This window comes from Pogona vitticeps, chromosome 4 (genome assembly GCF_051106095.1).
Source record: "Pogona vitticeps strain Pit_001003342236 chromosome 4, PviZW2.1, whole genome shotgun sequence".
In the NCBI taxonomy this organism is placed as follows: domain Eukaryota; kingdom Metazoa; phylum Chordata; class Lepidosauria; order Squamata; family Agamidae; genus Pogona; species Pogona vitticeps.
This window is the reverse complement of record NC_135786.1, coordinates 9,502,337-9,515,315: the sequence shown is the minus strand read 5'-3', so window position 1 is coordinate 9,515,315 and position 12,979 is coordinate 9,502,337. Positions and strand designations below refer to the sequence as shown.

The following is a 12,979-nucleotide window of genomic DNA, read 5'->3' as shown; positions in this document are numbered from 1 at the left end:
GACTGAACATTAAACGTTCTTCAAACAAGAACGCATGTGCCATCTCCCATTGAGCAATGATCCAATCTCAGCAGCCAGAAGGTGAAATAGGGGAAAGGACTCTGTGGTCCTGAAGACCCAGGTGGCCTCATTGGGGGTCCCAGTACTTCCTCCCCAGCACCCACACCCCCAATTCTTCTCTCTCTTTTTACTTTATTCCCCCACTTTATATAGCTCCCCATAACATAGCTTTTGTATTTGGGATTATATCTGTATTTACCAAATTTTTGCTGATGATTCATCCATTCACTTATTTGGGATATTTATATTCCATCGCTGAGCCAGGAACTCTCCTTCCTGGGCATACACTAAATGGCTCCTCTTCCATTCAAGCTTACATTCTAAAAAAGTCATCACCCAAAAGGAAAACAAGAGGGGAGGGGAAAGGAAAACAAGGAAACTTATGCACCTGTTTATAATGTTAGAAGGTGCTTATAAGAGCCATTTGTATTGGTGCTATAATGGCCGTACTGTGAAGGTCAGTCTGCCATGATCAAGATGATCCCTACTGTTCCTGCTGTCTTATATTTTCTCGTTCAGCTTAGAGCCTCTTCCTTTTGTTCTCTTCCACCAGCTTCCTTTATGATTTCTACCATTACTTCTACATGCTGACCAACATTCTCTTCTACGTAAGTTCGGCCATCAACCCGGTCCTGTACAACCTGGTCTCTGCCAACTTCCGCCAAACGTTCCTCTCCACCCTGATGTTCATGTGCCTGCCGTGGAGGAAGAAGAAGAAAAGAACCAAGTTCAACAGGAAGTCCAACAGTATCTCAAGCAACCACACCTTCTCCAGCCAAGTGACCAGAGAAACCACGTACTGAGGTTTGGGCTTTGCTCAGGAAGGAAAGGAAATGTGTCTCAGTCCATGACAGAAGGAGAACTTGGGCTGAGAGCTCTGCCACTTTTTTTTACATGGCCTCCGAATTCACCATAGCATGAATGTGTTTATTAGCTGGGTGTCATACATTGGAACAACTAGGTGTCTTTTCTACGAGTCAGCGTTGGGATTCTGTTATTGCATTGGCCTCTGCCTGTTGTCAGTAATGTCTCCATGTGTTGTTGTTTTGATCCAGCATAGACCTCGCCTGTGACGTCATCCAGGAAGCTGTAGCATTTATGGAGTCAATGTTGGCCAACGCTTGAATGCCTCTTGTGCTGCAGTCCATCCATTTCTCAGTTTAGAAGTGACACAGGGACACCCTTTTTCATAAGAAGGGCTCACTGGCCACTGACCAGTAGTCCTGAGATTCTAAAAGGATCCTGAGGCTGGACAGGTGTTAGGGTCAGATTTTGGCTTTGTTTGCTTTTTTAAAAGTGAAAATGGGTTGTTGGCTCTTTTTTTAGGATGGGCAAAAAAACTTATTCCATCCAGTTCTTTATGGAAAGAGGAATGTAAACTGTTTAATAAAGAAGGGCATGCAATACTCAGGGAATGAGGTTATTATTGTATTTTGGAATTTGGCCTGAATCCGGATTCCGTAGCTAGTGTGCAAGAGAACCAGTTTGACCCTCTTTTCTTTCACAGCAGGGAATGCTGTGGCGAGTCCATGGTGCTATCTTGGATTTAGCTTTGAAGAACAGCATTTCAGCCTTGCTTGAGCCAGAAGATAGGCTCTCTCTTCCCTCCTCATCCTTATTTTATATGTGCCTGGTATGGCAGAGCCTCTTTCCTTGATCAGTGTTTCTAAACAATGTTAAAGCATAGGGTATCTTTTCACAGAAGAAGAATCTTAGCAAAGAGGCCTGCCAAAAAACAGCGTAGTTACTCTAATAAACACAATTTGTATTTTTTATATATATACAGTTGACATGTATGCGGGATTGAGGAGATGCCAACAATTTTGATTCTCTGTCAAGTTCTCCTGATACATACATAGAAGTGGGTAACACATGTTGAGGGTCAGCAATATGCCCGATGACGTAGACCGGACATGTATCTTCCGTAGTCTGTAATTTCCAGAATCCCTTGGCATTTGGGGGTTGCAGTCCAGAAAGGTAACTGTTCTGGGCTTTACTACACACTTACAATAGAGAGGAGTGATAAAGGGTGTGCTCCCAGAGCTTTCAAGACAACAGTGGAGAAACGGCTGAGACAAAAAGGTAGGGAATTGTAAGTGGAAAGTAGGTATGCCATGGAAGAATGGGATGAGTTTGATTGGAGAGCTGTGACTGAGGCATTTAAGGGGAGGGGGCTAGGGACCATACTCTCTTATTATTGCTGCATTTGCAATCCATCTTTCTCCCAAGGAGGTCAGGAAGTACGCATGCTCTCTACTCAGCATCCCTTTTATCCATCTGAATAAAGCTGCGAGGTCAGTTAAGGTGAGAGACAGCAATCAACCTTAGGTGACCCAGTAAGTTTCACAGCCGGAGCGGCATATTAATTCTCCTATTACTCTGTCGATCTCCTCAGAAGCAGTGTCAGCTCTTCATCACGCAGAATACATACCATTCCCCAGAAGAAGGGAATGGTAAATCACTTCTAAGTACTCTTATGTCTAGAAAGCCATGAGAAGGGCCGCCATAACTTGGAATTAATGTGACAGCATGTAATTAGGTGGCACGAGCTGAAACAGAAGGGAGGAAGCAATATATGCAACTGATGTAAATGATTTAATGAATTCAGGAAGGCTAGGTAAAGTTATATCAAGAACAAAGAAGTTTGGGGGTAAGAAACATCCCCCAGTCAAAATCAACAATGTGGGAAATATTAGCAATTCCCTTCAGGAAAGAATCCAAAACACTAACCATATTTTCCTCCTGGCATATTTATGTAAGCTGTCTAGTGACCTTTTCTTGGGGCCAAGAAGCAGCTTACACGTTTATAAATAAATAAAAATTCAGTTTGCTGTAGTTAAGAATTCAAACACGCTGTGACCAAAATCACAGAAAGATATAATCTTAGAGCAATGGAGTTGGAAGGGGCCTATGTCTAACCTCTGCTTAAGGCCTCCGATTCAGTCAGTTTGCCGGTGTAACATACTTTTAATGATGGGAAAACTTGTTACTAATAAAGATGCTAAAGCATGTACCTTAAAAAAGATTGTGACAAAGCAAACAAATATATCCTTTGGATTTAAAAAGTCTCAAGGTCAATGTACAGCCTTACAGCTGAAAATGAGTTAGCAGTACTCTTTGTACAAAGCAAAAAGGTCACAAAAGGAATTTGAGATATATAGTTCAATACTGTCTGTAGGCTGGACTGTACATTACAGGTAACCTGTTACTGGAAGATGGAATTCCTTAACTGATGAAAGTGTCTGATTGCCACAACAAGAGCCTTTCCCACTTCCCAAATTTGCAAATTAGCTTGCTTTGTTTTGTGATTGGTCTTTGTGAGTTACACCCTGCTTTGTTTTGTGACCATGACTGTTCAATTATGAAGATGTCGCTAAGTCACCTCCCTCATACACTAATGTGATTTCAGCTCTAATAACAGGTTATATGCCAAATTGAGTTTGACCCTCAATTCACAAAGAAGTAAATGCAACACATTTTCAACAAAGACTAATCTCAGGTAAGTGTTGGCAAGCCATACTGAGTTTGGCAGCCATATTGGATTTAGTATCCATATTGGGTTTGGTAGCCATATTGGATTCATTAATTACCTCATGATCTGACAGAGGAAGATAGCTGAAGAACTTATCAGAACCTTCTCATTCCCCTGAAAGACATTAATCCTCCAGTACTTTAGGCACATTTCATTTATTTGTTTGTTTTTGTTTCGAGCTCCAAATTCCAAAATTCTGCATTTCCAGCAAACAAAGGGACAACATCCTTTTCTAATATCAGGAGAGAGGTATCTATCCTGTTTCCCCCAAAATAAGACCTAACCTGAAAATAAGCCCTAGTAGGATTTTTCAGGATGCTTGTAATATAATTCCTACTCCAAAAATAAGCCCCAGTTAAGTGAAACCCCGCCCTCCATCATTGTGCAGCAACCAGAAGAAGATGACATGACTATATTTGAATAAATGTAGATGGTTGTACATAAAAAAAAATAAAACATCCCCTGAAAATAAGCCCTAATGCATTTTTGGAGCAAAAATTAATATACGTAAGATCCTGACTTATTTTTAGGGAAACACAGCAGTTGTCTCATCTTCTGATGTTCTTATGTAATAGATACAGAGGTTGGAGCTCAGCCTCTCCTAGGCCAAGAAACCTTCCATCCCAACCTTTCTCCAAGTGGGCACAATATGTGTCTCTAGTAGGCAACTAGGGACATAGTGGTGCTGTGGGTTAAACTGCAGAAGCCTCTGTGCTTCAAGGTCAGAAGACCAGCAGTCGTAAGATCAAATCCATGCGACGGAGTGAGCTCCCGTCGCTTGTCCCAGTTCCTGCCAACCTAGCCATTCGAAAGCATGTAAATGCGAGTAGATAAATAGGTAGCACCACGGTGGGAAGGTAACGGTGTTCCGTGTCTAGTCATGCTGGCCACGTGACCACGGAAACTGTCTACGGACAATGCTGGCTCTGCGACTTGGAAACGGGGATGAGCACCGCCCTCTAGATTCAGACACGACTGGACTAAATGTCAAGGGGAACCTTTATTTTTACCAAGCAGACAAAACTCTCAGAATGAGGAATTCTAGGATTTAGATTTTTTTTTTTTAAGGTACATCCCTATGCAATCATCTCCTGCAAGGAACTAGTGCAGAAGCTGGAGAATTATCACTTGAGCCCAGAAGATAAGCGATGCTCCCTTTTGTGCATTACACTTTCCTGAAATCCTCCAGCCATTATGGGCATGGATATAGCAGAGGTTTATATCTTGTTAAAGGGCCATGCTTTTATCATCTAAGTAATATACGGAGGAGGGACACAACCTTGTGTTTGCTCCAGGTGGCAAAACAGCAGCAGCAGCTTACATTGCTACAGAAAACATGTCCCCGGTTTCTTGCAGCAAATGGAGGGCAAGTAAGAGAGAGGCCAGCTTCATTGTCGTTGGTCGTTTAGTCGTTTCGTCGTGTCCGACTCTTCGTGACTCCATGGACCAGAGCACGCCAGGCCCTCCTGTCTTCCACTGCCTCACGGAGTTGTGTCAGATTCATGTTGGTCGTATGACACTGTCCAACCATCTCATTCTTTGTCGTCCCCTTCTCCTCTTGCCTTTACACTTTCCCAGCATCAAGGTCTTTTCCAAGGAGTCTTCTCTTCTCATGAGATGGCCAAAGTACTGGAGCCTCAGCTTCAGGATCTGTCCTTCCAGTGAGCACTCAGGGTTGATTTCCTTTAGAATTGATAGGTTTGTTCTCCTTGCAGTCCAGGGGACTCTCAAGAGCCTCCTCCAGCACCACAATTCAAAGGCATCAGTTCTTCGGTGGTCAGCTTTCTTTATGGTCCAGCTCTCACTTCCATACATCACTACTGGAAACACCATAGCTTTGACTATTCAGACTTTTGTTGGCAAGGTGATGTCTCTGCTTTTTAAGATGCTGTCAAGGTTTGTCATCGCTTTCCTCCCAAGAAGCCGGCATCTTTTAATTTCATGGCTGCTGTCTCCATCTACAGTGATCATGGAGCCCAAGAAAGTAAAATCTGTCACTGCCTCCATATCTTCCCCTTCTGTTTCCCAGGAGGTGATGGGACCAGTGGCCATGATCTTAGTTTTTTTTGATGTTGAGTTTCAGACCGTTTTTTGCACTCTCTTCACCCTCATTAAGAAGTTCTTTAATTCCTCCTCACTTTCCGCCATCAGAGTGGTATCATCTGCATATCGGAGGTTGTTGATATTTCTTCTGACAATCTTAATTCCGGCTTCAGATTCCCCCAGTCCAGCCTTTCGCATGATGTATTCTGCATATAAGTTAAATAAGCAGGGGGACAATATACAGCCTTGTCGTACTCCTTTCCCAATGTTGAACCAATCAGTTGTTCCATATCCAGTTCTAACTGTTGCTTCCTGTCCCACATATATGTTTCTCAGGAGATAGATAAGGTGATCAGGCAGTCCCATTTCTTTAAGGACTTGCCATAGTTTGCTGTGGTCCACACAGTCAACGGCTTTCGCATAGTCAATGAAGCAGAGGTAGATATTTTTCTGGAACTCTCTGGCTTTCTCCATAATTCAGCGCAAGTTAGCAATTTGGTCTCTAGTTCCTCTGCCCCTTTAAGGCCAGTTTAGCCTTCATTAAAAGAGACACTTGTGTGGTTGATTAAAACAAACTCACCCAGGGAAATCCAGCTTCCCACATGTGACCTCTCAGTGGAGCCATTCACATTTCTCCTGCTGTGTAGTCTAGGCTTAAACTGCATGGCTTTATTTGGTCGTAGCTAGACATGGGAATAGACCAGAAGAAGATGAATCAGGGTGGTTCCTGGTTCGTGGCTAGCCAGAACCATGAACCACCTATGAACCCTGGAAAACAAACTTGTTCAAGATTCTTTCTTTTTTTTTTCTGGTTTGTGCCTGGGGAACCTAACACCTCCACCCTCTCCGTCACCTGCCTGCCCCCTCCCCACTTCCCCATCACCTCTCTACGTGGTCCTGTCACCTCCTTCTCTTCTTCTTCCATCGCTGCTGACTCTGCACATGTACACACCAAACAGCTAATTGATGGAAGATGTAATCCATTGTTTTTGTTTCCCTGCTCCTGAATTTGAGTCCTTGCGAGCTGAAATGAACCTTGCAATCTCTAAACCTTGCTGTGTCTAAAAATGGCAGTGGAGGAGGAAAAGGAGGAGGAGGTGGCAGGACCAAGTACAGAGGTGACAGGGACAGCGAGAAGAGAGCAGGGCATCTGTTCTGCCAAAAATGAAGTGCCAAGTGGAAAAAAGTCTGATGTTTTGTTTCATTTCAGCTAAACGATTCTCCCCAAGCTGAACTACAAACAGAACCATGAACCAGCCCAATTTGTAGAGTCTGGGGGTTCAGTTCATGCCCATCTCTAGTCTTAGCATGTTGAATTGTGACCTCAGGAGGTCATGGACGGGTAGCCCCTGAAGCTGATGTAGTTTAAAAAAATGTTTCTATTATTTCAATAATTGGTGCAGGTCAATGGGGACCCCCCCCCAAAGTTTCAGAACACTGTCCAGTCATAGCTCAATGTGCAGCATGTTAAAAGTCTGTGATAGGCGCGGCACTAATCCATCCACAGAGCTGCTTGACCTTGGGCCACTTGAGCACAATTTGCATAGAAAAAGGTTGTTTAGTGATGGATAGCATAATAGCAGATTCAGATTGTTTACCAGGAAGAGCGTGCAATGCAGTGAAATGAAATAGCCCAGGGGAAACTATGGAGAACTCTTCAGGTTTTACGAAAAGCCCACAGGAATCTAGGTCAGGCAGATTAATCTTATGGATTCCTGTATTTGGAGCACATTGGACTATAGAAACCTTCGGGTTCCTTCTAGTGAAAAGATTGCAAGGTTCATTTCAGCTTGCGTGGGCTCAAATTCAGGGGCAGGAAAACCGAAACAATGGATTACATCTAGTAGAAGGTCCACCATATGGTCTCTGGAGAAAACCCATTTCTCAAGCTTTCCCTTTTCTTGAGAATGTTATTGTTTGACAGTGTGTAAGACCAGACTCGGAAATGTGCCAGTGCACCGGAGAAATGTCCTCCTCTATGGGCGTTCTCTCCCAAGGTGCAGTATACCCTTGTGCATGTAATGCTGATCCCGATCCGGTCTTTTGAGTAACGAGCAAGGTTTCGCTTCAGTGACTCTCGCTCGTAAAGAAGTGAACACAACAGAAGGGCAGCTTGGAGGCCTAACGGGGACACATGATGTAAACAGGAATGTAAACAGATGCTTTCATTGGTTATTGTCAAATTGTGCAGCTTCTGCCTCCCCTCTCCCCAAATCCTGGAATGTAAGACAACTGCATTGCTAGAACTCAATACTATTGCTGTCTCCCACTGGAATGTCCTTCTTTATGTAGGGCAATGGAGATTTTTTTTTTCATAAGAAGATCTTCGTGCATGCTGTGTGACATTGCAAAACCTTTTCACGCACCATGATTTTCAGTCATGTCCCAATGTTTCCTTGAGTCTGCTTTGTTGTATAGTGATGCTATTACAAACTAAAAGTGGGGGTGGGGACTGGATTATTCCACACAGCTGACTTTTTGCAATCAGTCTGTTCCTACCTTGGTATTCCTAGGATATCTGGAAAGCCAGGCTTGCCAGACAAAAATATAAAAGTCATGGAAGTCGAATCTGTTCTGTTTTATCCTTCTTTTGCACTGAGGCTTTTTGGCACATGCTATTCCTGTTGTCTCTGAATAAGTAAGTCGTCAAAATCATTACGAACCTCCACTTACTCTTGGCCAGGTGGCTTCAGGAGGAAGGTCTTAGGGCACAACTATGCTTATTTGAGAAATATGGAGCAGCTAGTGGAAGGAAGACCGTTCAGTTAGTGTTGTGTTGGTCAGGCTGGAAATGTTAAGATTGTGATAATCCTTATAGCCAGCCCACCTCCTCAAAATGAATCCCGAAAGTCTGGCAGCTAGATAGGTCTGTATCAAGGAGAGGCAGGTATTTTGTAAAGTTAATGATTCTTCATTGCACATTCAATGGTCTGGGACAAGGATTGGGGATGAATGTTTCTGAAAGGGTGCTGGGCAGGTTGGGCACCAGGCCCACCACGGCACTCGGTTCAACAGGGACACCTCTTATGTGTCCTGAAACTACCAACACACCATTTCACTGTGTGACCCCCCCAAAAAAAATCTCTTCTCTTTCGACCTTCTCTACATCACACATAATTTTATAAATGTCTATATCGTTTTAAATTTTTTTTAAAAAAAAAAACTTTTTTAAACTAAAAATTCTCTAACAGTTTGGCTATTTTCACAATAGGAAGTATTCTCTCTGCTTTTGACATTTGTTCCCCTTTGGAGAGGAAGAAGTGCCATATTTTTTCCATGTATAAAACAACACTTTTAACTTAAATAATTAGACAAAAAAATTGAGAGTCGTTTTATACACAGAAGGCAGCTACTTTTCCCGGCCTTTGGCGAAGCCACAGGGCTTAGCAAAAAGGAAAGGAAGGCTCCCTTCGGATAAAGCAGCCGTGAAAGGGCAGCAGGATCGCACCCCTTTGATCCTGAAGCAGCCATGAACGGGCTTCAGGATCAAAGGTGTGTGATCATGCAAATTTTCTAATTTTCTAATTTGGGGGTTAGAAAAAGGGGGGGTCGTCTTATAAACGGAAAAATATGGTAGATAATGGTGCATCGCATAATAATGGGGAAAGAACTTCGTCTCTTGATATTTTTAATATCACTATTATTATGGCTATTATAAACACTATATTTAAAAGTGTTGCACCCAGACTAAAAAAATACTATCACTGCTTGTCTGAATTTTAACACTAAACTAAACTTCAGCATTAAAGTTTTAACTCCTCAGTTGGCTGCTTACCTCAGTAAGATTTACCAGCAGCCTTTTTACCAATGGTTTGAGGGGAAATACCTAATTCGCATCCTTTGATTATAGTTTTTTTCCAGACATTGCCCTTCCTTACACTTCAATTCATGGATAGCACTTCCAGAGTACAGGTTGCTGTCCTCTGAAGATGCCGGCCACAGAGACTGGCGAAACGTCAGGAAGAACAACCTTCAGAACACGGCCAAAGAGCCCGAAAAACCCAGAACAACCACCAGTTTAAACATAAATGATTATTCAAACAGCCTTAATTGTTTATTTAAGAAGAAAATTCTGATGGATACATTCAGATTTACACCAGTTGCTGCTGCCAGTAAAGAAATGTAAAGTGCACGATTCTAAAAGTTCATTTAGAATCATGCCACATTTAATTATATTTAAAACAAATTCAGTGAAATTATCAATAGGTCTTAATCTTTTATTAAGGCTCGGTGTGTATTTAATGAATTAAAATGAAGCTTTAATAATCGTTATTATTTCAGACAGAGTGGGAACTATATTTCTGAAGAAACTGTATTATAGTCAAATATAAAAGACATACCAGGATCCAATTTATAGCTGTGTAATGTAAAGCTACACAGGCATAACTTTACTAGGTGTTATGGCCCCAGCAACATAGATTCCACAATTCGACTGTGCCATTAGTTATGCGGTTCCCAACATGACCAATTGTGCAATGGCACAATTCATCAATAGCACTTCCATCTTGACGCTATTGTAGGTACTGTGGGTGTAATGTCAAGTTATGCCTGCATAGCTAAATAAGGATTTCAGCCATTTTATAACAGGCAGGTGGGGAGGGGGGAGAGAGAGAGACTCTTTATCTCTTGCGTCTGTCTCCCACATAAGTGTGCAGCTCTCAACAGGTTGGCCAACCAAAAAAGTGGATGTGTAGAACCCAAGCAGTTGGCCAACCTCATGGAAATTGCTCACCTTTGGAATAAAGAAACATGGACTCTACAGAGAACAAAAGACAACAGACAAACCTTAAAAGCTTAACATCTTGTCTTTTGTCCTCTGTAGAGTCCATGTTTCTTTATTTTACAGAGTTCCATTATTCTTCTTTCAACCAATCAGAAGGAAAACCATTTGTGGAGGCTATGGCTTGTGGTTTCTCTATGAAGCCAAAGGGGTAGACTACCGGCCCATCTCTTTTATTCCTGTATCCTTACAGAATTGCTGCCGCAAGATGAAAAGGGAGGGAAATGAGGAGCCTAAAATCAGCTGGTCTCTTAGTCCCAGTTAAATGGCTGGTGTGCATTGTCTCAGATATGGCTATATCATTGCCTGACAAACATCTTGATGACATGGGACACAAAGAAAGTAGCATGACATACTACAGAAGAGACGAACTTACACAGGTTTATTCTTCTAATATGTAATTTCTTCCTTGCATTGCTTGCAAAAGATATTCTGGTAAAGATTTTGTGAAACTCTGAAATTTCAGTGTATTTGGTTGCCAGCAGTAATGCTTTTTTTTATGTCTCCTTATTGCGTAGTCTCAAGGCATAAAGAAACTGCAGTGGTTTGAAAGTTACTTTTAAGAAAAACGAATATGAGGACATGTTGAAACCGTCCATAACTGAGCAATGATAGGGTCATGTTCAGGGTTCCAGTGCAACAGTTATGGATGGCTTCAGCCTGCCATTGTTTTAAGAAGAATGGACAATAACTTTTCCAACTTTGGATCATGGGCATGGCATTTCTCCTTGTAAAGTGGTAATCGGAGGAAACCAAACGCCAACAGAATTGGAAGCATCTTGCAGAGAAAAGCATGCTATGTATTGAGAATTCTTTTTCAGAATCAACCTGAAGCAGAATTAAGAATTGGTTCCAAACAACACTTAGCAACGACAATCTACATGGCCAACATTCTTCTGGAATACTTATTTAAAAGATAAGTCTTATTCAGCAAAGGTCTCCTGCAATGTTAATTGGCAGCTTCCTCTTTGAAGCTTCTGACATTTTTATTGTTTCCTGTTGACTACAGCAGTAACACTACTGATCAATAACTTCTTAGTTCACCATGTATAGCCTCTAGAATGCTATTTAATATTACTTCCTGTTCTTAGAAAGGGTACAGGCTTTACTAATTTCATTTTCTTTTTGTTTTTTAAAATATATTATGACCTAATGGTTCTACATTCTTTAAAAAATGCCAGAAATAGTAATGAAAAATCAGTAATTTGAGGGGCAGGACTTGATGATTCATAGGTTCTGCAATTCTAAGATGATGGTGATCATTAATACCTGTCCTATAAAAAAGAAAAACTGCCTTCCAGCTGCAGTTTACAAGCATTGGAAACTGAGAAGACATTCATGAGTAATGCTGCAACTGCACTCAACAAGAAGCAATAAAACACATAAGAAGGAAACTTCTAATTAAAGGCACAGGACCTTGAAGAGTTTCAATAGCACTTTACTAGTTGGCCAAGTCATAATTTTAAATATCCTTAAAAATCACAATGAGTCCTATCTGAAAAACCTGGGAGGGGTCTACAGAAAACAAACAGATTGTAACCTGCAGCACCCCCTGGATTCCGTCAAAAGTGTGTGAACAAAAGATTGTAGTTCCAAGCTAAACGACAAGCGTGGAAGCAACATTTATTAGAAAATCTTTGTGCTGAACATTCATATCTTTATTCAGTGTTTTGGCTCCTGCCACTCTTTTTGGCAGAAATACAGAAGTTACAATATAAATAATAAGAAAGAAATCCTTACATTATTATATTTTCAATGCCTATTGTTCATAAAATGAAAAATATACATTTGAGTGTTCCAGTCTGTACATTAGCAGCTCATCTATTTAAAAAGAATAAGGGAAGGGACTTGATTTTTCCATTCTAAGAATCAGTTCCCTGAAACGCTCTTAAAATGTAACAACACCATATTTGTATCTTGGATATATTCTTGATATTAGCCTTTGTACTGTATGGTACTATTTTGTCATTCATTGATCTTCGGAAATAAAAGAGCTTTGGAGGGATTTTATTCTTTCCATTTTGTTTATTTTCTTTTTTTTTCATTGCCCCTTCAAACTTCATGCAGTAGCACCAGACATTTTACTCCTCCACATTTGTTGCAGAATACACAGAAAGCTAACCCTAAAAGGTAGGCATTTGTGAAGGGGACCCCTGTATCACGCCTACACCCTGTTACTTCAACATCAGTAAACCCTGGGATTAATCCAGTACACACATCCTTTATTCCTGGAAGGCACTAGTAGGACTATCAGCAATGGAGAGACAGACACCACGGTTGCCAATGGAAACTGAAGACCAAAAGACAAAAGAAGGATATTTGCCAGGATGCCGTGGGGCTGCAGAATATTCTGGAAGCCTCAAGATTGGAGAAGGTCAGAGGGAGGCTGGAGCAGAGGAAGTGTGAGATCTTGCAAGGAGAGTGGAGCCACGAAAGTATAAAGGCTGGGAGCATGCATCAGGTGGAGGCTCTGGGATCTAGCAGTGGATGGGAAGTGGAGGTCAGAGGCCAATGATGATGGAGAGTGGAGGAAGAAAAAACTGCAGAGGATGATGAAGAGCCGT

At 41.7% G+C, this 12,979-nt stretch overlaps 1 protein-coding gene across 1 annotated transcript in view; it reads left to right on the top strand.

The window, feature by feature from the left end:
• Window positions 1-12,420, top strand: part of NTSR1 (neurotensin receptor 1) — a 154,818-nt gene extending 142,398 nt beyond the window's left edge. The window contains exon 4 of the mRNA XM_020804626.3: window positions 614-12,420. Within this exon, the coding sequence (XP_020660285.2) occupies window positions 614-863 (250 nt within the window). The 3' untranslated portion in view covers window positions 864-12,420. The remainder of the gene's footprint in view (window positions 1-613) is intronic.
• Window positions 12,421-12,979: the final 559 nt, after the last annotated feature.